The sequence below is a fragment of the Diceros bicornis genome, chromosome 13 (genome assembly GCF_020826845.1).
Source record: "Diceros bicornis minor isolate mBicDic1 chromosome 13, mDicBic1.mat.cur, whole genome shotgun sequence".
Taxonomy (NCBI): Eukaryota; Metazoa; Chordata; class Mammalia; order Perissodactyla; family Rhinocerotidae; genus Diceros; species Diceros bicornis.
In genome coordinates, this window is record NC_080752.1 from 36,018,130 (window position 1) to 36,045,250 (window position 27,121).

A 27,121-nucleotide genomic window follows, 5' to 3' on the forward strand; every position below is an offset into this window, starting at 1 on the left:
AATCTGCAGGGTAGGCCAGCAGGCCGGAGACCCAGGGAAGAGCTGCATTTGAGTCCAAAGCCCGTCTGCTGACAGAATTCTTTCTTGCTCAGGGGAGGTCAATCTTTGTTATGTTAAGGCCTTCGACCTATTGGATGAGGCCGGCCCACCCACACTACAGAGCGGGTGATCTGCAAGTCCACTGATTTAAATGTTAATCTCATCCAAAAAACACCTTCACGGGAACATCCAGAATAATGTTTAACTAAATATCTGGGCACTGTGGCCCAGCCAAGTTGACACATAAAATTACCCATCTCAGCACTTAACAGTGGTTGTCACACCAATGGGTAAACGGTAACATTTCTGCATCATTAACTATGTATCTGGCACTGTACTAAGCACTTACATGAATTAACTCATTTAATTCTCACGACAACCTCTGTGTATGTGTGTGTGTATTATTATCCCCCTCTTACAGATGAAGAGACAGGTCAGAGAGGTCGTGTAACTTTCTGAGGATCACCCAGCCCCAGCCTGTCTGACCCCAGAGTTCCCGCCACCTCCAGCACGGATTCCCAAACATCAGTGCCAGCCCCTCCCTCCACCACACTGAGGGCACTGCGATCCTGACACGGACGACACACTGGCAACACCATCGGACTGAGGAGCTGTTGGCCGGTCCCCGTCACCCCCAACAGAAAGACCACTGATTCGATTAAGTAACAGGCATTTTATTGGGTGGCATCAGGGTGAATCCCACTGCCACCTCACAGTGTCGAACCAGCAGAACCAGGCACAAGTCCAGCCCCCACCGACTGCCCCGGCCCCGCATGGGAAACAGTGCAGAACGTGGGGGGAAGCAGAACCCTGACCATGGGCCACAAGGGACATAGTGGCACTGGGGGAAAGGCCACACTGGCCCTGGGGGGGCCCCAAGTCAGCCGTGGTTGAGGAGAGCCCAGCACCTTCAGGGCCCCCTAAATGTCATCCCTTATGGCTCCCTGGCCACCCAGAACCCAACCAGCAGGTATTTGCCAGTGTCCACCAATTGGCTGTGTCCAAGAACAGACCACAGGGGCCAGTCCACACAGAGCCACTAACACGCCAAGGAGAGAAGATTCTACAGGCAATCCTCGGCCCAGGCTGGACGGGGACCCAAGGCTAGGTCTCGGGGGGCTGGGAGAAGGTGGGAGCAACGTCTACCTGGGCCTGCTCTAGCACACCTGGGGGAACCAAGCTCCTGCAGGAGGAACCCAGGCCGACACAGGCCCTGAGCGTGGCTAGGGGCGGGGCCAGAGAGCCAGGGGAGGCTGCAGCAGCGTGAGGGCCACCCAAGGTCCTCCAGACTCACAGCCCAAACGGCAAGGACCACCACATCCCCCCCTCGGCAAGTAACTTCCAGTAGCACCCGAGCCCCAGCACAGGGAGACGGCAGGGATCCCGTGGGCCCCGGGTGAACACAGGCCCCTGGAGAAAGGCACATGGGTGTCTAAGGCGGATGGTCGGCACAGGCCCCTGCGGGCTCTGCGGGTCTGGGCAAAGTGCCAGTGAGGACGGTGGGCAGCCCAGACCAAGGAGGGCGAGGCCAGCTGATGCCCTGCGCCCTGCAGCCGCGACTTGCCAGCCCTGCAGGCCACCTGGTCACACCTAGGCCTGGAGACCTGGAGGAGCCAGGGCCAAGGCCAGGAGGCCCCTCTGCGGGTGGGGAGGTTTGCTGAGGGGCCCAGAGCTGCCTCCTGGTCCCCAAGAGATGCCGGGAGCTGCTCCACCGCCACGTCCCAGGTCCCTAAGCCCCTGGGCCACCGTGTAAAGAGAAAAGGACAGAGAACCAGCCGGGACCAAGGTCACACCCACCAGATGGAATTTCTAGGGTGGCTGATGGGATGAGAGGTAGCCGCCCTGTTCCTCCCAGCGTGATCTCACACCAGAGCCAGCACCTGACCCCGAGGGGCGGGACAGGCCGGGATACGGGCCAGTGAGGGCAGGGGGACAGACCCTGGCCCTGACAGGGGGCTGTCCACGGGGAGCGGGGTGGGGGGCTGGGAGGGGCCGGCGCACTAAGTCAGTAGTCTGGACGGACAGACAGGAGGATGGCGGAGGCGCCGCACGGGGCTCACTGCATGTACGAGTAGCGCCAATCTCCCAGCGGTTTGTGGGTTTCCTTGATGACCTGGGGCGACGTCCAGCGCAGGATGTAGTGGGGGCCCCCCGGCTTGTCATTGGTGCCTGCAGAAAAGATAGCTCTGTTTTTTTCTGAAAAGATGCAATAGCTCTGGGCAGAAGGGACAAGGGAAGGGGAGCTGATGGAATAAATGGGGCACAAGCCCGCACAGCAAACAGCTAAACTACGACTAAACGTGTTCACGCGGCCAAGGTTCCCGGGCAGCACACGCCCGGGCCGGACGAGGTAGGAACCACGAGCAGGCAGGACGCCCATGCTCCCGGGTCCATGTGCCCCCCTGCAAGAATGTCCAGGGGGCAGGGATGCACTGTGGAGAGAGCACTGGACTGGGAGTCCGTTGATCTGGGTTCTGGCCCTGGCTCTGCCTCTAGGCTGCTGGGACCTTTAGCAAGTCACTGTCCCTCTCTGAGCCTCAGTTTCCCCATCTGTAAACAGGAGGGAGTTGGACTGAAGGGAGCCGGAGCATGGTGGTAAAAGGCACGGGTGCTGGAACAAAGCCAGCTCCACCACCTCCTAGCCATGGGCCCTGGAGTGAGTCACTTCACCTCTGGGCCTCGGTTTCCCCCTCTGTCAAATGGGAACAACAATAATAGTACCCCAGCTCACAAGGTTGTTGACAGGACCCTGAGTTAGTGCAGCGCCTGGGGCACAGTGCTCAGTCAGTGGTGCTGTTCCTATCACTCTCAACACCCTTGTGACGAAGGATCCAGGGCCTCCCGCCAGGAACTCGGCTCCCCCCTGGGAAGGGGCACCCACTCACCAGAGGCTCGGGCCCCCCCGAAGGGCTGCTGGCCCACCACCGAGCCGGTGGACTTGTCGTTGATGTAGAAGTTGCCGGCAGTGTTTCTCAGCATCCGCGTGGCCTCCTGGACAACGTCCCTGCAGGCGGGCAGCGGTAAGAGGGCAGCCAGCTCACCCCGCCCTACAGCCCCGGTCCCACCTCCAATCCCCCGCCCCGGCCCATGCCGGCTGTCCAGGTGGAAGACTAGGCCAGGCCTGGAACATGGGCCAGCCGCTAGCTGTGCGCCCCCGCGCAGGTTGCTTAGAGTCTCTGAGCCTCCTCCTCTGGAAGGGGGTTAGCGCCCCTCCCTCGCAGGGCTGCTGCAAGGACTGAACAGGACGGAGGGTCAGGCTGCACACATTTGAGGGAGTGGCCCACCCCAGTCCATTTTCCCGGCCCCCGGGGGCTGGGGGAAGCCCCAGAGCCCCACCCTCCCCCCAGGTTCCAATCCCACCTCCACTGTCTCAGAGGCAGACGTGGGGCAGCAGCCAGCGAGTGGGGGAGGAAAAGGCCAAGCCCAGGTGTAGCATGAGACCCGGGCTCGAATCCTGCCTCTGCGAGCCGAGCAGTGTGCGCTGCCCCCGGGGCCTCTGTCACCCACTCTGCAGCACGGGCCCCTCAGATCCGGGGAGCTGGTGAAAAGCACGGATTCCGGGGCCCCGGCCCGAGACATCCAGGCTCAATAATGGAGCCCAGGAATCTGCATTTTAATAAGGAGCCCGGCTGCCTCTGCAGCCCTGTGCTCGGGAGCCTTCCTGCCTGCGGGTCAGGGCTGAGGGGCGGGGAGCGGAGAGAAAGCGAGGGGCGGCACGATGACTAGGATCCACATCCCGGAGGGCAGTCTCTGCGGTGGGGACAGACACCAGGACCAGAGCTGAGGGGCTGCGCCACTCACTTATCCCGGGCGAACACCGCCCCCGTGAGGCCGTAGCTGGTGCTGCTGTCCACCAGCCGCAGCGTCTCCTTGTACTCGTCGTCCGGGTAGACGTACACGGCCAGCACAGGCCCGAAGATCTCCTGGGAGAGAAGCCCCAGGCTCAGCCCCAGCCTGGACCAGCGTCCTGAGGCCTCCCGGTCTCCCTGCCGTGGCCTCTGCCTCTGCCCGTCCCCAGGCCTCAGTCCACACCGCAGCCCCTGCACGGCGCTGCCTCCTGCTCAGTTCCCTCCGAGGACAGCAACGTGCCCAGCTCCTGCCCTGCCCACCCCAGGCCACCACCCCGGCAAAAGAGCCCCAGACACTTGCTGGCCCTCCCTGCCAGCCAAACCCACACCCGAGCAGCCAGGACCCTTGGCAATGGGAGACTTCTGGCAGCAGCTGGCACAGGAACTGCCCAGCAGTGTCACAGTCCCCTCTGCCACCAAGGGGCTGGGGGAAGACCCCCACCCCTGCACTGCCAGCCTGGACAAGTGCCTTGACCTCTCGGAGCCTCCGTCTCCCATCTGTAAAATGGGAATTCCCACTCATCTCAGCAAGTGCCCAGCTGTGGCCAGCCCCAGTGAGGGCTGTCAGGATGGCCGCGGGGCTGTGGGCAGTGGAAGTGCCCTGACACCAGCCAGGGTCAGCGGCATCAGGACAGAGCACTGGATGTGGGGTCAGGAGACCCAAGCTTGAGGCCCGGCTCTGCTCCCACTAGGGTGAGACCTTCCCTCTTGAGGGCCTCACTCTTCCCATCTGTGGAATGGGGCAACGCAGTGAGAAAAAACGCCGTGCAAGGGCCCCACGCGTGCACTGTGCTGGGGCGAGACTGTCCCCTCGACGCCCAGGCTGCCCGCCCCGCTACCTCCTTCATGATGGGCTCTTCAGGGTGCTTGCTCTCCACGATGCAGGGCTCCACGAAGTAGCCCACGGAGTCGTCACACTTGCCCCCCGCCAGGATGGTGAGGTTGGGCGAGGAGCGGGCATGCTCCAGCCACTTCTTGATGCGGCCGAAGGACTGCGGTGGGCGGGGAGGACGGGCGTCAGGGACCGGCGGGGAGGACCAGCAGCCCCCAACACACGCACCCTGAAACACCCGTCCCTGAAGAGCCCGAATTCTGAAACGGGGGAGGGGGGACGGCAAAGGCAGTCTGGCTGAGCCACGGCAGAGACAAGGGCGGACGTGCATGCTCGCGTGTGTGTGTGAGTGTGTGTGTGTGTGGCAGAATGACAGGTATACTTACGTACAAGCATAACACACACATAAATGAACACACGGGCATGTGCATGGCCACGTGTCTTTATGTTTAAGCACGTAGGGATATGTGGTTATGCTTATGCATATAGACCTACACGTGTGCCTATATACACGTATCAATGTGTACACGATTGTGTGTGCACACCCGTGGGTGAATGCGTTTGTGTAGGGAGATGTGTGTGTGTTCATGTGGGAAACCTGCACGCACGCCCACACAGAGATCTACGTGATAGTGTTCACTGATGTGTACGCACATGAGCACGTATATGTAGGTGCGTGCACACAGATATGTGTGCCTTCTTGTACGTGTGCATATGAACACAGACCCTTGAAGGAGCTTGTTGAGCCTGGTTGCAGGGGGTGTGGGAGGCGAGTTCTTCTCTGGTTGAGGATGCTTCTGCCCTTTTCAAAGCTGGCGTGGGAGGGTATGCGTGGCTATCGAGCTGCCTTGCTGGAAGCAGTAGGGCCGGGTCACCCCGGGTCAGGGCCCCCCGTATCTCTTCCTCCCCCTCCCACCCGGTCCAGGCCTCGGCCCCCCAGGAACGCCCCGCTTCCTGCCTGTACCTTGGCATCAATCACTGCAGAGAAGAAGGTCCCAAAATCCTCTGCAGGCTAGAGGCAAGGGAGACGCCAGGAGAGACCGAGTCACCGCAGGCTCGAGACAAAGGCAGCCCCTCCCCACTCACCCCAGCCCCCCACCCGCTCGGGAGTCTCCAATCCCATCAGCCACCCGCTGCGTGGCGGCGGGGAGCAGGGCGCCACTCACGTCGCCCACTTTGATCCTGCCGTGCTCCTCCAGCAGGCGCCCTCTGATCTGCGGCCACAGCGAGCGAGGCACGTAGAGGCGGGAGCAGGCCGAGCACTTCTGGCCTCCGTACTCGAAGGCCGAGCGCAGGGTCCCGCTCACCACGCTGTCCACGTCGGCCGAGCAGTGCACGAAGTGGAAGTTCTTCCCGCCACACTCTACAAGGGCCGGGGTGGGGGATGACTAGGGCAGCAGAGCCGGTGCCCCCGCCGGCCCAGGGACCCCGCACACCGCCTACACCCGTCCACAGGGCCCTGCGACCAGCCCCCATACTGGGCAGACGAGAGCGGGGGAAGGCAGAGTTAGGGATGGACAACGTCCCAGAAACCCATCAGCCGGGCCTCTCCTCCCCCCGCACGGACGGAAAAACGGAGGCCCGGGCTGGGGTGAAGGGCATCAGAGCTCCTCAGGACCAACGCCCCCACTACACAGACGAGAAAACTGAGACTGAGGGCGGGGGTGCCACCCAACCTAAGGGCAGAGGAAGGACCAGCACCCAAGGCTCCCGAGAGCCAGTCCATTCCCAGAAGTGGGTGCAGCTCTCTTAGAGCCTCCCCCGCTGAAGCCTCTCCACCTCCCACCATTATTCCCATTTCAAAGACAAGAAAACTGAGGCACAGAGGGATTGAGTCACAGGCCCGAGGTGGGAAGCAGTACAGTAAGTGGTGGTCTCTCTCCCTCGGGGAGGCGGGGGAAGGAGACAGAGCAGAAAACCACGGGCAGCTGCCCAAAGGGGCTCGCTGTTTCCGTCTCATAAAAGCTGGGCTGGGGGGCCCTGAGGGCTGGGAGCTGGAGATGCTGCAGCTGGCCCTGAGGAGGGCTCACCTTCCCTGACACCCCACCAAAGCTCCCCCCAGCACAGGAGAGGGGTCCAGTTTTCACCCCCCGGAGCAAGAACACGGAAGCACCAGCCCCAGCTCTGCCATCACTGTGCTGTGTGGCCCCGGACAGCCGTCCCTCCCTCGAGGTCTCGGCATTTTCCCAAAGTGTGTTCCACAAAACACGTGGCCCCTGGGGCCTCTGCAAAAATGAGGTTCTGTGGCCCCAAGAGTTTGGGAAACACACATCAGACCTTGCTCTTGAAGATGCACAATGCATGTTAGAGCAGTAAAGGTTCTGAGAAGTCCTGCAGGCAAGAAAGCCATTTTGCTTTAACACAGCACGTGCCTAATTTCCTTGACCATGAAACTGCTTCTTTGTGGGACAATTATTAATATTTCAACAAGATCTAGCCCCACCGACTCCTCAGCCCCATCTCCTGTCACCCCCTCCCTCTCTCAAGGTCTCGGCATTGCCCCAGCTACACTGGCCTTGCTTCCTCAATACAAGCTCATTCCCACCTCATGGCAGCTGGCAGCTCCCCGAGCCTAGACCAGGGCTGCGCCACACGGCAGCTGCCAGCCACACGTGGCTATTTAAATTCAAATTCATTAAAATTCAACAAAACAGAAAACTCACTTCCTCGGTCACACCAGCCACATTTCAACTGCCTGATGGCCACACACGGCCAGTGGCTACCATACGGGACACGCAGATACAGAACATCATCATCACAGAAAGTTCTCTTGGACGGTGCTGGTGCTGGGACGGTTCGTCCCCCAGGTCCCTCTGAGGCTGGCTTCTTCTCGTCATTCAGGTCTCAGCTCAAATGTCCCCTCCTTGAAGAGGGCTTGCCTGACCACCGAGGTCACCACCACTCCCAGCCCTCGGGGGCCCTGCCCGTCGCCTCTCTTTCTTCCTTTAATCCCTCACGGTGTGGTGGCAACCTGACATGCGTTTACCGTCTGCCTCCTGCTACGGGAGCAGTGGGTGACGGCCGGGTCTGCGTCTCCTCATCTCTGCCTCCCCAGTGTCCACAAAGTGCCCGCGTGGACACTTAGTAACGTATTTGCTGAAGGACTGACGAATGAACGAAAAAATGCACCTGCTGAGGTACACGCGCTCTGCACGAGCCGGGGCCTGCCAGGGCAGAGGCTCCCCCCGGGGCCCCCCGGTTCTCAGCTCCTGCGGGGCCACCCCCCCGCCCTGGAGGCTGCCTCGCCCCCACTCCTCCTCTTTCAGCACAGCCATGGGAGGGGTCCCTGGGGCCAGGGGAGGGGTGCAGAGGGGCCCTCACCTCCGGCCAGGCGTGGGAAGGTGCGGAACCGGTCCAGGTTCTGGGCCACCTGCTTCCACAGGTGTCTGAAGGTGCTAAAACCAGGACAAGACACGGATGAGGGGCCGCGCTCGGGTTCCTGAGAAGCTAAGGGTCTCGGGTGGGGCAGCCCTTACTAGGGGACGGGGCCGAAGAGCCCAGGGAGGAGTGTCAGGGTCGCGGCCCAGCAGGAGGCGGGCAGGGGTCACGGCAGCATGGTGGGGAACCGAGTAGGTGGTGGCACCTGGAAATGGGCTGCATTCCAGGCCTACAAGGAGGGAGCAAGGGGAGGCTTGGTGGCAAGATGGTGCAGAGAAGGCCAAGGGGTGCTGGGTTCAAGTCCTGACTCAGACACGGCTGTGTGATCTTACGTTCATTACTTAACCTCTCTGAACCTCAAATTCTGCACCCCCTCTGGCAACAAGAGAGAACAATCCCACCCGGCAGGGCTGTCCTGATTCACCCGAACGAGAGTCAGTGCTGGGCACACGGCAGTGCCTGACGGGGACAGATGCTGCCGTGGTCTGTCAGGGGCACCCCAGCCCAGCGCCCAGGCTCCAGAGGCCAAACCAACGAGGGTCCGGGGAGAGGGCGCCCGGCCCCTGCCTCCTCCCCGGGCTCTGAGTGTGACCAACCTCAGCACCTCAAAACAATAAAAATGCTAATCACCGGGAGCCGGCGACACAGCAGCTAATGCTAATTTATGACTTTCCCACCTTTGAGCCCGCAGAGCACGGCAACAGGGGCCGGCCCGCCCCGCCCGCTAATAGGCAGGGACCGTGGGGCCCGCAGCCAGCAGAGCGGGCCTTCTGGAAAACGGCCCTCCTCAGCAATTCTAACGCTGCCACCGCCACCCGGGATACCTTGGGGGGGAGTGGCAGGGGGAGCCTGAGGCCAGCAGAGGGGAGAAGCCATTGTAGGTGTCCCCGAGGACACCTGGAAGGTCCCCAAGAGCAAACCCTGACATCTGTCCCCAGACAATCCCTGGGCAGCTCAGCCTCAGAGTGACCAGCACGTGATTCACCTTCTTCAGCCGACCCCCCACCTGACCCTGCTCCTTGCTCACTGCAATCGGCCCCCTTCTCTCCATTGGCACCGTCCCCACCCAGGTTCAGGCCCCCGTCGCCCCTCCCCAGACGTGGCCAGCCTCCTCACCGGCCTCCTGCTTCCCGCCACTAGCGCCTCGTGCGCAGAGCGGCCAGAGCGACCATGTGCGACACAGGCTGCGAACACAGGGGGCTCGAGGGGCCAGCAGGGACGGAACAAGGCCATCCAGGCATGCAGAGACCCGGGCTGGTGGGACAGCGGGGGACCGGGGAGCACCCGCCCGCCTCCGGCCAGTGGCACCACGTGGAAATGTGGGCAGCGACCATGGGGTCCAGGTCGTCAAGAGAAGCCAACGTTTGGATTTTCACATGAAACTGTCCCAGTGTACAAGGCTGGTCCATCTCTCTTAGGAGTCAAAGAAAACAGAGCCACACGGCAGGTCCACCTGGAGAGCCACCATTTGCAACCTCTACTTGAGACAGAACTCTGATTACGCCACTCCCCCTGTGTAAAACCTGCCGTGGCTCCCATCACCTCTGGAATAAAGTCCAGACACCTCTGCAGGCTCACAGGGCCTTACAGTCACCAGACTAAATCCCCCGAGAGGTGGGACCTTGTCTCCTGCACGCCATCACCGCTGAGCAGGGGCTCGATAAACACCTGCTGGGTGAGTGAATGAACGAGCGACCATGATCAAACTGTGTCCTGCCCCTCAAATGCCACTTCAGCCACACGGGCCACCTCCACCTCCCAGACCACGAGAACTTTAGCCTTCAGGCTTCTGCACATGCTCTGCCCTCTCCTAGAACATTCTCCCCAACCCCCCTTTGGCCAACTCCTCTGTTTGATGCCACCTCTTCCAAGAAGCCTGTCTGATCTCCTCCTGCAATTCACTCCAGGCTCCCTTGTACCCTTTCCAGTAACAGATGAGGTGTCAAAATCAGTATCGCCAAACACCTGTAGCAGCTCCCAGCCTGTGAAGCTCTTCCCTGTTCGTTACCTAGTTTGACCCTCACAATTACTCTGCAGGGTAGGGACCATGACTCCCGCTGTACAGCTGAAGAAACTGAGGCTCAGAGAGGTGAAGTGGCTTGCCCACAGCCACACAGCGAGTAAGTGGGTATAGTCAGTGCCTGACTTCTGGGTTCACAGCACCAGCTCTGGGACAGAGGTGACGAGGCAGTTGCTGGGTGAATGTCCCCACGCCACCCCGCCCCACCCCACCCTAGGGACTCACGGCACGCTGCCTGTGAAGTTGATGCCGCACAGGTGCTCTGAGCTGGTGACGGTGTCCCCAAATGTGGGCCCATCAGCTGGCACAAACTGGATGATGTTGGGGGGCAGGCCGGCCTCCCGGAGGACGCGGTAGACGGCATAGCTGGCCAGCATGGCAGTGTCACTGGGCTTCCACAGGACCACGTTGCCCTGCCCGGGGGGGCGTGGTGATGACCCACGAGGCTGGGGCCACCTGCCCCGACTCCCACCTCACCCCGAAGCACGGCCATCCCTCGCCTGGAACCACCCTCTTCTGTGCAGGCCAGGATGTCCTCTACCCAACGCCACTCCTCCAGGTGTCGGGCACTTGCTCTAAAACCCCTTGCCAACAAGACCATACCCTGCCCGTCTGCTCCCACACTCTGGCCAGGGCTCCCTTCCTCCAGCAGCCCGCGCAGACTGGTCCTGCCAGCACCCTCGGGCAGGTCTGTTCTGGGTGTTTCCGAGTCGCTGGGCGCTCACTGGGTGTGGCCGGGCAAGTGCTCGCAGGGCTATTTCTGCACGTGTCCCGGCTGAGGGCACGTGGGCACCTCCATGTGTGCCACGCCTGCCTGTGCAAGATGCACGAGGATGGCCCCATGCATGAGCGTCCTCAAGGTCACCCAGCCGCCCTGGGGCAGAGGGTCCAGACCCCCGACAACTCTCAGCCCCCCTCCTGCTCCTCCGTGAGCCACCGGGCCCTCTGGGGGCAGGGCTGCGGCTCCCCCACCAGACTGGGGTGACTTTAAAACTAAACCCGAATCCTTATCTGTCCCAGCACTTACGAGCTGTGCGGCCCTGACAAATAAGCCCCATGCTGCCCCCGCCTCCTGTGCTTCCCCCACCACCAGGGCCGCGTCTCACCATCAAGGCCGGCGCCCCCGCCAGGTTGCCGCCGATCGCGGTGAAGTTAAAGGGGGAGATGGCTGCCACGAAGCCCTGGGGGAGGGGGAGGGGGAGGGGGGCGGTGAGGCCGAGCTCAGGCCCCCGGCAGCCCCGCCACCGCCCCGCCGCCTGCGGGTACCTCCAGCCCGCGGTACACCACGCGGTTGGTGCTGGGCGGCACGCTCATCGGCTGCTCCCCCTCCAGCTCCACGGCAAACTTGGCATTGAATCGGAAGAAGTCGATGAGCTCGGCCGCGGCGTCGATCTCGGCCTGGATCACCGTCTTACCCTGAGAGGCGGGAAGGCCGGGGTCAGTGGGGGTGGCCGTGCCTCCCGTTAGCCCTCTCCCGACACTGGGCCCTGCGCCCTCGGTGACATCGTGTGCAGGGTGCTGGCGGCTCCTTCCCCGGGACGAGTACGTGCCCTTTCTGGGGCGTCTGGGCCGAGAACCAGGAGGCCTGGCAGCTGTAAACATCTCGTCAGCCTGCCCGTTCCTCCCGACGGCAACGTGAGCCGTGGGGAAGGACTCCGGGCAGCAATAGGGCTTTCTCGGCTCGCGGCGGCCCCTCTTGGCACATGGGGTCACTGGCAGCTGCTCGCCCTGTTTGGGATGCAGAGCAGGGGAGGCTGGGCTGAGACGCACTGCCCCCTGCTCTGTGCGGTCGCCGTGCTTCCTACAAGCTCCTGAGTCTTCAGTAAAATAGAGGCACCTTCATCTGGTCTTGATTTTTATTTGGTTGGTTTTTTTGGTGAGGAGTATTGTCCCTGAGCTAACATCTGTCCCCATCTTCCTCTATTTTGTAAATGGGAGGCAGCCACAGCATGGCTTGATGAGCCGTGTGTAGGTCTGTCTGCGCGCAGGATCCAAACCCGCAAACCCCGGGCGGCCGAAGCCGAGTGTGCAAACTTAACCACTACACCACCAGGCTGGTCTCATCACCTTCATCTGGTCTTGGAGCCTGTGTGTCTCCTGCCCAGGTGTGGCTCACTCGGGACACTCTGGAGCCCGACACTCACCCCAGGGGCTGCTGAGAGAACCAGGAGACACCTGGCAGGGCGGGGAGCTGTTGTACCACCTCCAGGCAGCAGAAGGGGCTCTCGGCGCGGAACCCCCAGGAAGAGCTCCCGGAGGGACCCAACCCCAAGGCTTACTCCTGGGGACGGTGAAATTAACCCTATCTCCCTCTGCTCCTCCCCAGCTCTGTGCTGCCGGTGCCAATCACTGGCTCAACATGCACTCACTCCTATGATTCCAGGAAGACACAGTGCAAGGCCCAGAAAGACAGAGAACATTAACATGTGATTACTGTCCCCAAAAAGCTCATAAAGGGGGACAAACCCATAGGAAGTCATAACATCCCAATGTGATCTGAGCTGTAACTGACAAACGAACCGCATGCTATGGGAGCACAGAGGCGGGACTGATGCTTTGAGACTGAGAAGGTTCTGGAAGCCTCATAGTGGAGGTGATATCTGGACTGGACCTTGATGGGTAGGAGTTCACGGGGCAGAGAAAAGAGAGCGAGCATTCCAGGCAGGAGACACCAGGCACAGGCAGGGAGACGAACGCCTGCGGTGTCCAGGAGTCTTGCTAACGGCAATGTCAAGGCAGGATAGCCTGGTGGGAAGGGCAGAGCAGCTGGCGAGCTGGACAGAGGCTGGAACGAAGGGCCCTGGGTGCTGGGCTCAGGACTTGGGACGTGACTCAGTGACAGAGAGATCTTGTTGGTCTGCAAACCTGGAGTGACCGGCTGAGGTGTCAGAAAGACCGCTCTGAGGACTGAGGGTCTGACCGAGCCTGGAGGACTGCACAGGGCAACCATCAGTCCAGGCAAACACAACAGGCCTGGCCCAGGACGGGGACAGAGATGGAGGGGAGGGGACATTTCCACGGTAGGACACATAGGCTTTTCACAGTCCACCTCGTCCACCATTTTTGTTTGTCTGTCCCTCTCCTAGGCCTTGTCCCTCAAGGGCATCTCTGGGTCTCCAGCACACAGAGCAGGGCTTGGCACCCGGAAGCCGTTCAGCCGATGTATGCTGAATCGGATGGGGTAGGACTGCCCCCACCCCGACCCCAACTGTGCCCAAGGGCACCTCACCTGTCCCACCATGGTCTTGGCAAGGACCTCTGCCCTGCGTGGCCCGCTCAGCATATCTGCCGCCTTCAGGAAGACCTGGGCCCGGTCTGTGACAGGCTTCAGGTCCCACTCTTTCCTGGCGGCCAAGGCGGCCTGGATGGCCTTGTCGAGCAGGGCCTAATGAAGAGGAAGAGGTCAGGGGCTTCCTCCTGCAGCAGGAGGGGTCCCAGGGGAGTGAGCGAGGGAGGAAGATCTGGAAGAGCCCTGGCTCCCTTGGCCCCAGCCCCCTCTCCCCACAGCTGCAGACACCGCAGTCCCATTGCCAGCTGGGCCACCCCAGGCTCGGAACCCGTCCTGCTCGTCTGGAGACGTCTGAGGGACCCGCCAGGTAGGGCAGCAAGCCAGGGACTTGGCACTAGGTCCCACAGCTGTTAAACCTGCTCCACTGTCTCCTGTGGGCTCATCACAGCCTCAACTTATTCCTGGGACCTGGGGCCCCTGACCCCACCAACCAGAGCCTCCAGCCCTCGAGGGGGCTGGCCTTGCCCTTGCCAGGCCAGAACCACAGCCCAAGACACATACCTGCCGCTGGCGTCCCAGATGCCAAGTGCCCTCAGTGCCACATGATGCCAGCTCCCAGACCCCCGGCCACAAGTCACCCCATCCCCTCTGAATGGCCTTCTGTGATACCAATTCTCCGCCTGCCCTTCCATCCATGATGTCTCCAATTTCCCTGACTCAACCTTCCAGAACCTACCCCCACTTCCCAAAGCAAGATCTGCCTCACCAAAATGTGCATGTCCGGGGATGTCCAGCCCTGGCCCAGGCAGTTCCCACTGGCTCAAGTTAACCCTTGCATGCCTGGCCTGCCAAAGAGACTCTCCCAGGGCCAGCCACCCCCCCAGCCCCCACCCCCCACGGCCACAGAGGGAAGCAGCGACACGTCCACCTCCACATCAGCAGCTCGCAGGCCAGACAGGGGCAGTGCCCCAACCCCAAAGTCACAGGGACTCACCTTGTCTGCATAGCAGAACTTAGCCACCTGGTGTCGGTGGTTAAAGGGCTGAAAGAGAGAGAAGGCTGAGGTCACTGCGGGAACTCACTGAGGACAGTGAGCATGGGGCCGGGCTCAGAGCTCGCTTTCCAGGCACGAGTCCTCGGCACGCTCGCTCTCTCCCTCCATTCCCCACAAAGCCTTCGCCCGCCGCCCCGGCCCACACCACCTCCCTCTCGAGAGTTAAGGAGCACCTGCTCTTCAATGAGTAAGACACGGTTCCTGTTCCAGAAGGTTCACAGTCCAGAAGGACATGGACTGCACAATCTTTTTCCAGGGAAGGCATGGACTTGGTGGTCAGGCAGACACGGGTTCAAATCCCAATCTGCCACCTCCTAGCTGTGGGGCCTTATGTTCACCGACTTCCCTTCTCCAAGTCATTCCGTCTGGGAAATGGGGACTTCCTGCCTCACAGCATGGAGAAGAGGACCAGATGGGGTCACAGGCGAAAATCCTTCCAAACCAGGTCTGGCATGAGGCCACGGCTCAGTGATGGGCACTGTGACCATGGGAGGCCCAAAACAATGCACTGGTGTGAAACACTCGGGATTTCTGCCATGCCCCTAAGTCCCTAGGAAACAGAGCAATTGCCTCTTGAGCCCCTTGCATGAGGCCCCGATATACTCATCCAAAAGGGAAGATCCTCGAGAACATTTACAAACAGAACCCGGCAGTGCTGGAGACTAGCATGAGCAGTAAAGTGGGGAAAAGTTCGCTTCTTTGCCCTGTCTCAGTTGCACGAGCCAACTTTCATACGCTTGACAACCACGTGTGGCTGGTGGCTGCCACAACAGACAGCAGATCACCATCATCATCGCAAACAGAAAGCTCTACTGGGCAGCGCTGGTCTAGGTTTGCGTAGAAAGCGGCCCTTTCCCCTTCGCTTTAACCCTGGCACAGTCACCTGTATCCTGTCCACACCTGAGACCAGCCTGTGGCACTGAGGGGCCAGGAAGGACCTGGGACCCAGGCGCTTCAATTGAGCACGTCCCAGTGGACTGTGGATACCCCAAGTTAGCAACGTGTCCCCGCAACACAGCTCCTGCCCTCACCCCTGCACCGCCCCCAAATGCCTGGGTCCCAACCACTACCACGGGACCAGGTCACGGAGGCAACACGGAAAATGGAAATCAGAAGTGCCCGCCCAGGGGGTTATCAAAATCCCAGCTGCCTGGAAAATCCCCGGGGGCCGCAGCGGCCTCGGAGGCCTCGGGGGGCTGCAGGCGAGGGCAGGCTCCAGGCAGGTACAGAGACGAGAGCCGGTGAGTGAGGCCGTGGGAGCTGCTCTGGGCTGGCACCTGGCACACACCTGGTCAGACCTGAGGAGGGCCTGAAGCATGCTGACCCCAGGCCGTGTTCCACTGGCTCCAGGTGTCAGGCCATCTGGTAGCTGATCCAGCAGCAGGGGCTCTGGGACGCTTCTGTGGGCAACTCCTGCCCCAGGCCGTCCTGGGAACCCTGAGAGTGGGGTCCTCTCCCTCACCCCTGCACACGCCTGCTCAGGGTTCTATCTGGACAGAGCCAGAGGTGCTCACCCGTCTGCAAAAGGGCCAACCCTTTATGCTCCCCTAAATGAGAGACCTAAGACCTTCCTGGTCTACCCTAAGTCTACGCCAGTTCCTGCCTCCCTGAACTCGGAGCAGGTGGGTTTCTCAGGCCAAGGTCATCACAGGTCACAGCAAGATGACCTTGCCGCACTGTATGCAAATTAATCCTCTTCAGAAACAGGGTGAATGAATTCATTTACATCAAAATCAAAGGGATACAGACTGGAAAACCTGGACCTCTCATTCATGTTCCAGGTCTAACTGTGCCACCCCAGGCAGGTCATTTAACATCTCTGACCTTGTCCCCTGATCTGCACAATGGGCAGCTAACTTCCTGCTCTTCCCGCCTCCAAGAGGAGTGGCAGGGACTGAAGGAGGAGCTCGTGCGATGGGACAGGGCCTCTGAGACTGTCTGCAGAAGGAGCAGGGCTCCTGCAGGAGGACTTCTCCGAGGAGGTGACACCTGGCCCCGCCCCGGGTGCTTACCTTAGATGAAAGCTCACTGTCGGCTAGACCAGTGGTTCCCAAATACAGACAAGGACTTGGGTAACTCCCCTTTCTTTGGAAGGATTAGCTTTGATTCTGACCTCCAGTCCTTTCTTCCTACTCTCCAGGTGGTCAATGGGAGAACTTTTCTAGAGAGCTGGCGAAGCTGGCAGTAGTCCTTGTTTTTAACTTCCTCCTGGCAGCCCCCCCAGATTGCTGTCGGAACTTTTATCTCGGTGCATGGAATTCAAAATCCAGGAGGGGACTACAAACCCCTCTGGAGGCAGAGACCCTACGTTATATGTGTGGCCCAAGAGACACACCCCAGATTCAGGGAGAGGCCGAGCCCTGCCCACCCACTGGACTTACCGACAGCTGGTACCTCACGTCCGAGGTCCACACTTCCTCATCCCCCACCACACATGGGATGGCTTCTGTCCGACCCTTCAGTTCCTTCAAGGCCTGGGGAGAGGACAAGAGGGCAGATAGGCACATCCTTCTCCTCTCCACCCACCTAAAACCCCAATCCAGAGTCTGCAAATGCAGATGCCCAGGCAGCAACAGAAATGAGTGGGGGGGCCGGCCCAGTGGTGTCGTGGTTAAGTGCATGTGCTCCGCTTCGGCGGTCTGGGACTCATGGGTTTGGATCCCGGGCGCAGACCTACACACCACTCATCAAGCCATGCTGTGGCGGCCCCCCATATAAAAAAATAGAGGAAGATGGGCACAGATGGTAGCTCAGGGACAATCTTTCTCACCAGAAAAAAAAAAAAGAAATGAGAAGGAGGCAAGCAGGTCTGGGTGAGAGAGCATGTGTTCCCCTGGGAACAGCAGGACTCAGCCTCCATCCATCGTCATTGTCTGTCCTGCCAGGTCTTCTCATTACAAACAGATTTAAAAAAACCTGCATCTGAAATTTATGTGAAATCTCATGACTTTTAAAATACTGGCAATTAAGGGGAGAATGTTTTCAAGCATAAAACATCTGTGGGCTTATGACCCCTGACCTGGACTCAGGCCCCAAGGTGGTCCGGGTTGCCACCCTGCTGCCCCCAGCCTCTCCCATGCTCCACGTCTCCTTCCAGGGCTGAGGCGGGGCAGGAGGGGGTGACGGCTGTAGGCACGGAGCAGCATCACCAGGGCAGCTGAAGGCATCTCCGCCCCATGCCCTCTACCCGCTGCGTGTGCCCCACCCTCCCATTACCTTTTGCAGTGCATCTCGTTCAGGGCTGCCCTGTGTGAACGCCAAGATGGGCTCATTGGCCACCGTCAGGGAGGAGGTTTGTTTCCACCGCAGCCTGGGGTGCAAGAGCGGAGAACAGAGCAGATCAGCAGCTGCCGCCGCCAGCGCCAGCCCCTCGATCTCCGACGGTGGGGTCCTGGGTTGGCCCAGAAGCAACTACAGAACTGGCGGGCGAGAGCTGGCCCAAGTTCAAGTCCCAGTCCTGCCACTGTGTGTTCTTGGGCATGTGACCTGCCTCCTCTGAGCCTGTTCCCACATCTAGAAAGTGAGATCATCGTACGAAGTCACGCGGTTGTTTGAAGTTTAAATTCATAGATGCAAAACCATTTCCAAGTGTTCCGCACACAGAGAGGGTTTATTCTCGCGCTCTTTCCCCACAATGCAGACGTTATCCCAAACAGACCCACGTGACTTCTGTCTCGAAGATGAAAAGGCAGCACACTCCAGAGCTGAGTCTCTCGGAATGTGAACCCGCTGAAGTTCCCTCGGCACGCAGAGCTGAGCTCTGGGTGGGCGGGAACGTCCAGGCTTGGACCGTGAACTTGGAGGAGGGCCCTGAGCTCAGCCCAGAGACAGGGAGGGCTGGTCTGCAGGTTCAGGGGCTGATTCCTGGCACTGAGTTTCAAGAACTCCTTGTTCTGGGGGCCTATTCAGTCTTGAACTTCACAACCTCATTGACTAGTGACCTCCAGTGACCACATCCCCTAACGTGTCTGGGGGTCACAGGTGGGAGGACGGGTGGGTAAGAGCTGGGACTTTAGGGTCAGTCATCCCCAGTCCCTGTGGGGCTTCCCCTCCAGGCCTGTCTCCTCATCTGTAAATGAGGACAATCACAATGACAAAGGCCACCTAACGCACACAGGGCACATTAGACTTGATAACGCCTCCCATCCATCGTGGCATCCGATGGCTCTCACCCGCGGCCCCATTATAGAAATAGGGAAATTTAGGTCCTTAAAGGAAAAAGATTAGTTTAAGATCAAGATCAGGAGAAATCTGGATTTGAGTCCAGAAAAAGCCAGATGGATCTCCCCCAGTGTCAACAGCCTGCAGAGACCAGAGGGAACACACCTGCGGTGGACAAGTTGGGTTACTGGTCACTGCGGGAGGGAGCGCGCACATCTGGGGGATGTAGGGCCTCGCGAGAAGAGGGTGCTAGAAAGAACCTGTTATAGGATTTGGGTGCCGGCTGGGTGATTTGGGGAGGGCTTAAGGAGGGCGGGGTTTGCTCTCGACTGGATGATGTCAGAACACGGGGGCGTGTTCCCCATGTTCAAAGCAGCAGTTTCTCATTTAGCAAGAGAGGGGGGTGTCTGGTACTCTGGGGGTGGCACGGTGGCCTCTGTGCTTAGACAAAATTATGAAGGGGGTTGTGGCGCCTCATCCCATTCTCAGGCCTCGTCTGAGGCTGGCGTTCTCTAAGGCTGTTGATGCCCAACAGGAGAACAAAATGGCCCGGCTACGAGCGTCAGGGGCACTTTTTTTTCCTTCTCACTGGGAAGGGGTCTGGAGGCTCAACGACGCATTCTGGGAGGCCTGGAGGAAGGACACGAAACCAGGGCCGTGAGGGCAGGTCCTTCATTCTTTCTACAAGGTTACTGGGCACCTGCCACGTCTCTGATGCTGTTCTAGACCCTGGGGATACCGCAGTGACCGGGAAAGGAAGGCCTCTGGCTGCAGGCAGCTGACCTCCAGCGGGGGGCACAGGCAAGAAACAAACACGATGACAGAGGGGACGCAGCAATGAGTGAGTAAGGGGAAAGGAGGGGCTACTTCAGCCAGGGTGGTCAGGGAGGGCCTCTCTGAGGAGGTGACCTTTGCAGGAGACCAGCAGGAGGTCTGAGAAGAGCTGGGAGGACATTCCAGGCAGAGGGAGGGGCAGGTAGGAAGAGCAGAAAGGGGCCTGTGCAGCTGAGGAGGGAGACAGGGGCAGGCCGGTGGCCCACGATCCCCACAGGCAAAAGGAGTGACCTTCTTCCTCCTCTCCCCCCGCCCCAGGCTGCACCTACACACCCAAGGAAGCCAGTTACATTCCTCGGGCCCCACCCCTCCCCAAACTGAAGGAAGACACGTGGGGCTGGCTCAGCGTCCCACGAGCAGGTAACCTGGGGCAAGTCACTGGTTTGGAGCTGGATTCCTCCTACAGGATGGCAAACGGTGACCCCATCTCATGGGGTTATGATGGAGATCTGAAGAGATGACAATGCAGAGCTACAGACTGGCTCAATAAATTAAAATCCACACGGCAGGCTTTCACCTCCTGCGGTGGGGAAGAACAGAAAGGCAGGAAAAATACCAGCAGCCACAAGCCTGAACAGGAAAGGGGAGGGTGGCATCTATTCCCGGGCCATCTGGAAGGTTCCAGCCGCCTCTCTCTGGGCCTCAGGAGCAGCACACCACCAATCAGCAGATCAGACGGCACCATGTCCTCCTTAAGCCAGGAGAGCGCGGTTGGGAACAAGCGCTGGGCTGGGAGCCAGGAAGGCGGCGGCTGCAACCCTGCTCTGAACCCCCATTCCTGGGGGTGCGAGAAGCACAGGCTCTGGGAGCAGACGCACCCAGGACCACAAACCACACCTGCTCCATCTGAGACCTCAGCACATCATCACAACCTCTGAGAGCCTCTGCTCTGTCGCCTGAAAAATGGGAGTAACACCCTGTTGCCTGCAGGGTCATCACGAGGATTAAAAGCACTTGCCTTTCCTCACCCCTCCCGCTCTGAGGTCTTTCTAAGAAAATTGCAAAGGTCTTCCAGAATGTTTACTCCACCAGGCCAGGTTTTCAAAGGCAAACTGGTTCCCAGACACCCCCAAGGTGTCAAAAATGCTGCTGGAATAAACATAGCACCGTAGTCCACCCAGGGCAAAAGCTTACAATGTAGTAGATACCAGCTCTCCTCTCTGTGTTCCCTCCCGGACAGTGTCAGGAACAGAAATCCTGCAGGTCTCCCTCCGCAGGGAGAGGCCCTCAGGGCAGAGGCCCACTGTGACCTCAGGATCATATGTGCCCATGGCCATCTCTATGCCTAGAAAGTCTCCAGGGCCTGGAGAGACTAATTCAAAGATCAGCCTGAGTCAATAGAGCCAAAAATAATCCAGGGACTCTCTCAATGTGTTTTTGGCTCATGGGCCATTCGGGATTAACATGAGCACCCTTCCATTGGCTCAAGGGAAGGTGGAGATCACTCTCTCACACGACTTGGGGCCTCTAGGAGGATCTGCGCGGCCCTGCTAGGCAGGACTGCATTCCTATTCATTCATGCGGTCAGCACATGTTTATTTCACAGCGCAGAGATGCAGACATAACTCAGATGAAGTCAAGAGGGCTCACTCCCTTATTCATCACCCATTTCCTGAGCGCCCACCAGGTGCCCGGCTCCGGGAGGCAGAGATGCGTCCCATCGACCTTTCCTAGGGCGGCGCTCAGCCTTCCCACTCCAGGAAGGAGGCACGGGGCAGTGTGAACTTGACCCCGCTTCCCCCAACAGCCCGGGGTGCCCCTCTGCTCACCCGGGGACCTCACAGCCTGGGCACGAGACCTCAGCTGCCCCTCCCCTCCCTCTGCAGGCACCAGATCTGAGCTGCAAAGGCCACAACACCAAGACATCACGTCAGGGCTGGATGGAGCTGTGGGCCCACCAGCGCAACCTCAGAAATCTACAGAGGAGAAGCAGAGGGCCTCCACCCTGGTCCAAGGCACTGTCAGCTCTTGCCTGGACGTGGCAACAGCCACTCCTGCCCCAGTGTCCCCAAGCGACTCTCCAACCACAGCCAAAGTTAAAGCTTTAACAGGAAAATCTGATCACACACAGGCACACAGAGAGGACAAGCGCTCAGCTCAGCACTACTCAGTGGCTTCTCCTTTCTACAATAAAAATTCAGAATGCTGACCGAGGCCTCCAGACTCATCTCCCACCGCATTTGCTGCAGTCCAGCCCCTTGGTCTTTTCCGTGGTCCTCTCTGTGTGGATGCTCTTCACCTGGCTGGCCTCGCACAGCCTGGACAGGCCCCTGTTGGCTCATCTCTCAGCCCGCACTTTCCTCGCAGCAGCCCTGACTGTCTGGGCTCCGGCCAGGCCGTAAGCTCCACCTGGCCGGCTCCTGTCCCCTGTGCTGGTGAACACACTGTTCCGGACACACCGCCCAGCCCAGGGCAAGCACTTGAGAAATACCTCTAAAACAACGCACAAGCCGTGTCAGAGGGACACCAGGCCCCCAGAACTGGGCGCAGGTCCCTTGGGCTAGCCAGTGGCTGGAGTCATGGGTGGCCACGGCCAAGGAGAGGAGTGGAAAGGAAATTATCCTTGCCTCATGGGGCTTCCAGGCTTCCCCAGCTGTTATCAGGGGCCCGATAAGGCTAATTCCCCTTATCGCTGAGATAAGCGCCGGCAGAGGAGGCCAGCAGAGAGAAAGCGCGGGGCCCAGGGCCAGCCCAGAGGGAGGGGCATCAAGCTGTTTCCACCTCAGTGCCATCGAGGGACTTTGATTAAGCACTTATAACACGCCTGGCACTCCGCTAAGTGATTATCTCACTGAATCCCCAGGACAAATGCACAAGGGAGGCACCACTATTAACCCCATTTTACGGGTGAGGAAACTGAGGTTCAGAGGTCACGGTACTCTCGGCTCACGGCCTCAGCTCGGTCAGTGACAGAGCAGGATTTGAACCCTGGTCTTCCTCACTGAGGAGACACACACTACTGCAGAAGCACCTGGAACATTGCAGAGACCCACAGTCAGCTGGAGCCGAAGGGACAGGTTCATCCTCCTCACCGTCCAGCTGGCACCTCCTCAATCCCCAGCTGAGGGAAGAGGCCACCCCAGGATGGGCAGCGGCTTGCCCACTGACACTGCCAGCTCAGCCAGGGCCTTCCACTCCACGACGTGGTCTCTGCCAGGGAAGGTCTGGGGGCTAAGGAGCCCCCAAGAAGGGCACGTGTCTGCCCCAGCCCCTGGGGTGAGCAGGCTCAACTGCAACAGAAGGGGTTTTGCACCGGGGGAATTAGAATAAAGGGAAGGGACTGAGGACATCTGAGTTCCACACCTGCCACTATCCTTGTGCTGCTGGGACCCTCTTGCCTCGATATCCCAATCAAGGACGGTCGTTCAGCGGGTCGTTCAGCCCACCAGTGGGGGAGGGGACCAAAATAAGGATGGAAGCAACACTTATCAAGTTTTTTAGGTGCCAGACACTCTTCAAAATGGTTTTTGCGTATGAATTCATTTAATCACCAAGAGAATTCTTGCAGGTGGCTATCATCATCTTTATTTTCTACATGGGAACATGAGGCAGCACAGAGAGGTTGAGTAACCTGCCCAGGGCCACAGAGCTGCTAAGAGGTGGAGCCAGGATCCACCACAGGCTGTCCTCTGGGCCATTCTAACAGCCACCAATCACAGTAGCCACCTACTATGTGCCAAGCCAGGTGCCCGGCACCAGAGGCAGGTGCTCCAAGGTGTGCCAGCGCCGATGTTGCCTGAGTGGGCATTTTAACAACCTTAGAAGCAAGTATCAGGATCGTTCTAGGTTCTAGTTATTCCTTTACTCAATTATTTACCAAGCACACACTGGGTACCCAGGAAGCCACTGTCACATCATCTGTAATCCTTGTGCTACGTGGCTGTTCAATCAGATTATCCCCATTTTCCAGACAGGACACTGAAGGGCCAGAGGAGAGCTGCCTGTCCGAGGCCACAAAGCACTGGAGGAGTGTGGGCTCACCAAGTGGCCAGGGGATGACATTCCAGACCAGGGGCACTGCCCGGCCACTGCCTGGAGGGCTGAGAGAGCACAGTGTGTCCAGGGAATGACAGGCCGTGCCAGCCCCCTGCCCCGCACAACCTCTGCCCATCCAGGGGGCAGGTGGCTGAGACCAGCATTGGGGGGTTGTGAAATTTTGACAATTAAACAGGCAGGTGGGCTGAGAGGATTCCTGCAGGGCACGGGACAGTGGCCAACTCCAGCCCACAAGCCCCCTGCCGCTGGGGGACGCAGCTGGAGTCATCTCTGGACCCCCAGCACCCGGCAGGGTCTGGTACCAGAGTAAGGAAGGGACAAAACTAACCTTCATTGTAAGCAGACGATGTGCCTGGGCTAGTTCTTTTATTTATTGAATTTATATATAAACATAAACATGTATCTTGGCTCTTTCCAAAGAGAATTTGCAGAGACACAACCGAGGACACAGATGATAAAGTTCAATGAAACAGAGAAAAGGGTAAGAAGTCAGGGTCAAAGGAGATGGATGGAGGCCTGGTATTTACGAGCTTAAGGCCGAGGGCAAGTTTTCCTTAATTCCCCCAGGGCCTCAGTTGTTTAAACTGTGAAATGGGAACAATAACACCTGCATCAGAGGTTGCTGAGGAGCTAGGTAAAATAACCCGCATCAAAGGTAAGTGGCAGCCATTGTCATTAGTGACCATCCCTAAAGGCCATAAAGGCCATTGTGGCGACTGTCTCAAGACTGGACGACTGTCTCAAGACTGGACGTGATCAAGATCTGCTGACTAGGACGACCTCAAAGATCATTCCTTCATTCACCAATTGTTTGCCGAGTGCTTACCAGGTGCCAGACACAGTTCTAGGCCCTGGGGCCAGAGAGTAAGGTATACAAGTCCATGAGGTGAGAGAAGCAAGCTACAAAAAAGTATTTGCACATGAGACCGTTTTTGTATTGTTGTTTTAAGCATATATACGTTCATGGAAATTTAAAAGGATATTAATCAAAACGATGGCAATGGTTACCTCTGCCTGTTGAGATTCCAGGTGATTTTTGCATTCTTTTTTGCTTTACTTGCACTTTTTACAATGGACACATATTAATTAAATTAAAAGAAAATGCACAATCAAGAGTATTTGTAAAAACTGGTTGAGCTTCCTGGCACTCCAGGCAAAAAGGGAAACACTACAGAACCTCACCCATACCAGTTCCTGGAGATGGTTTTTCTCGGCACTAGAGTTTTACGTATAGGACACTGAGAGATATCACCAAAAATGTCCTAAAATTGTTTCTCCATAAATGCAGGCATGCCACAGGTGTGTCCTAAATATCTGTCAAATAAATGAACAAGTGACCAGACACCAAAGCTCTTCATCTAGAGCCACGGCTCTCAACTGGGATTTTGCCCCCCGGGTGACATCTGGCAATGTCTGGAGACACTTTTTTGTTGTCACGACTTGCGGGTGCTACGGTATCTAGGGGGTCGAGGTCAAGAATGCTGCTAAGCACACTACAGCGCACAGGACAGCCCCACAACCAAGAATCATCTGACTCAAGTGTCAATAGTGCTGAACTGAGAAACCCTGTCTGGGGCATTGGGCCAGCCACTGTTATTAGACGAGGTGATCTGAGCCTGCAGATCTGGTTGCAAAATGCTTTCTCTCTGGTTGCAAAACGTTCTTCTCCACTCAAGAGGCTTTGTAATTAAAAAGAGCAAGAATCTGGAGTCAGACCAACGGCGATTTTAGTCCCACATTTGCCTACACGGGCAGATAAGTTTCCCATCCGTAAAATGGGGCTAATACAGGGCTTATCAGCACGGTGCCAGGCCTATGGTACTTGACTGCTTGATAAATATTATTATTATGGGCTTTTGGGGGGGGATATGGATTGCTTTCTACCAGACATTAGAGGGTTTTTTCTGTCTAAGCCTTTGTTCCCCATTAAACTGAAAACTTCAAAGGACTCATCGACATGTGAATCCCCCAGGGACCCTTCCCTCCAGGGTTTAGCAGGGCACAGGCACACGGTAGGTACTCAGCTAACACATGAATCTATGGGACTTCCATCCAGGGTCTGAGAGGGCTGGTCTCAGACTGCAGGGAGAGGCCTGAAAATGGGACGACTCTGAGGGTGTGGCGAGTATGGGCCCCCACCTCAGTTTGGAAGAGGAGCCCTTCTCTCCATGTCTTCTTCCTGTGCCCTTCTCCATCCCACCCCCACTCACAGAGGACACACAGCAGTGATGAAACTCACCTGGGCCGATGGCTGAAGGCCACCCCTGTGCATCCCTTGGGACACTGATTAACTCAGAAAGAAGCTGAGCTCAGTAGGGGAGGCATAGCTTGTGACAGTCCTAGGGGTCAGGTAAACAAAACTCAAATTGCGGGCGGGGGCTGCCCAGCTCTGAAAGGGAGGCCAACAGAAACACAGGTCCATAAGGGGCAGCCTCAGCAGACCATGAGTCCCTGGGGGGGCAGAGTCTGTGTCCTACCCCACCCCCACCCCCCCACGGTGGAGCCCAGAGCAGTAAAGAGCTCCGAGAACATTTGTCATTGAGCAGGCAAGGGTCCAGGAACCCTACTCTACAATGTAGGGGGTTGCAAATCTGGGTTTGCAGGGCAGCTCCACCCTGAAACTAAACCTCCGTTTCTTCATCTGTAATTTGGAATAATACTACCTGCCACACAGGAGAAGTTGAAATACAAGTGACAACGATGATCATGATGAATAATAACCGGGCCCTGCCTATGTGCCAGGCTCTGTTCACTGCACTTTACATGTACTAACTCGTTTAATCATCACAATAAGGCACATACCAAGTGCCTAGCACAGCATTTGGCCCATATTCCAGCTACCAGAAGGAGTCCCTTTTCTGCCCAACACTTAACTTGAAACAAGGGGAAGAGGAAAAGAGAGGTAGAAATGCGCTTAGAGAGAGGAGAGGCAAGACTCAGGGAACCCCAGAGGTGGGTCCTGATGTGAGACCGAGGGTGGGGAGGTGAGAAGTGGGCTGTGCTAAAAATAGAGGTGCTCCTGGGAGGAAGCCGCCGCACTCAGGCGGTGGGCAGATTTCGAAAATCCAGTATTAGGAGGAAGACGAGTGATGGGGAAGGTACCTTCCGAGCGTGGGAGCCAGGAGGGCACCGAGGAACCCCATTCGGCCGCAAGATTCGGGAAGGGGGTCCCCCTCCCTGAAGGAAGGCGACCACCGAGGGAGACAAGGGGATCGCAGTGGGAGGAGGGCCTGGGTGGGGGGCGGGAGCACTAGAGGAAGCGACCCCGGGGGAGGGGAGCCCCAGGGGAACCCGGCGGGGGTCCGGCAGGGAGGGAGTCCGGCCAGGGGGGCCCGGCGCCTCCCCAGGCCCGGCGCTCACTCACCCGGCCCCCCTCCAGGGGCGGGCCAGCAGGGCGCGGCGCAGCGCGGGCAGCAGCATCTCGGGCTCGCGGCGCGGCTGTGCGCCGGAGTGTGTGCCCGGGCGCCGCGGGGAGGGGCGGCCCCGCCCGGAGCGCACCACCTCGGCGGGCGGGGGAACCGGGTCTGCCGGCCTGTCCTCCGAGTGGGGTCAACCGAAAGTTGCCTTCTGTTACTAAAATAATTCTCTTTTGGAGGGCATGATAGAGGCCCCTACGTGACCTAGGACAAGGCGACCCAAAAGGGAAGCCGTGAAATATACACGTTTCCCCCTCCTCTCTTTATGGTATGACCCCGCAGGTCTCGAGAGGGCCGCGGGAGAGAGGGCGTGA

At 58.7% G+C, this 27,121-nt stretch overlaps 1 protein-coding gene across 2 annotated transcripts; it reads right to left on the reverse strand.

Annotated features, from left to right (window-relative positions):
* Window positions 1-692: 692 nt before the first annotated feature.
* ALDH4A1 (aldehyde dehydrogenase 4 family member A1) lies at window positions 693-26,838 on the reverse strand. 2 transcript variants are annotated; one of them, XM_058553046.1, is made up of 15 exons: window positions 26,756-26,838; window positions 17,617-17,710; window positions 16,782-16,874; window positions 14,341-14,388; window positions 13,347-13,502; window positions 11,384-11,533; window positions 11,224-11,298; window positions 10,343-10,530; window positions 8,041-8,114; window positions 5,886-6,082; window positions 5,684-5,731; window positions 4,727-4,879; window positions 3,841-3,962; window positions 2,925-3,043; window positions 693-2,208 (listed from the first exon to the last, which is right to left on the reverse strand). In XM_058553046.1, exons 1-15 carry the CDS (start codon window positions 26,809-26,811, stop codon window positions 2,096-2,098), a joined length of 1,686 nt encoding a protein of 561 aa, XP_058409029.1. In that variant the 5' UTR covers window positions 26,812-26,838; the 3' UTR covers window positions 693-2,095. The 2 variants fall into 2 exon arrangements, with proteins under 2 accessions (XP_058409029.1, XP_058409030.1); XM_058553047.1 differs by lacking the exons at window positions 693-2,208; window positions 2,925-3,043; window positions 3,841-3,962 and adding an exon at window positions 3,971-4,617.
* Between the last annotated feature and the right edge of the window lie 283 nt (window positions 26,839-27,121).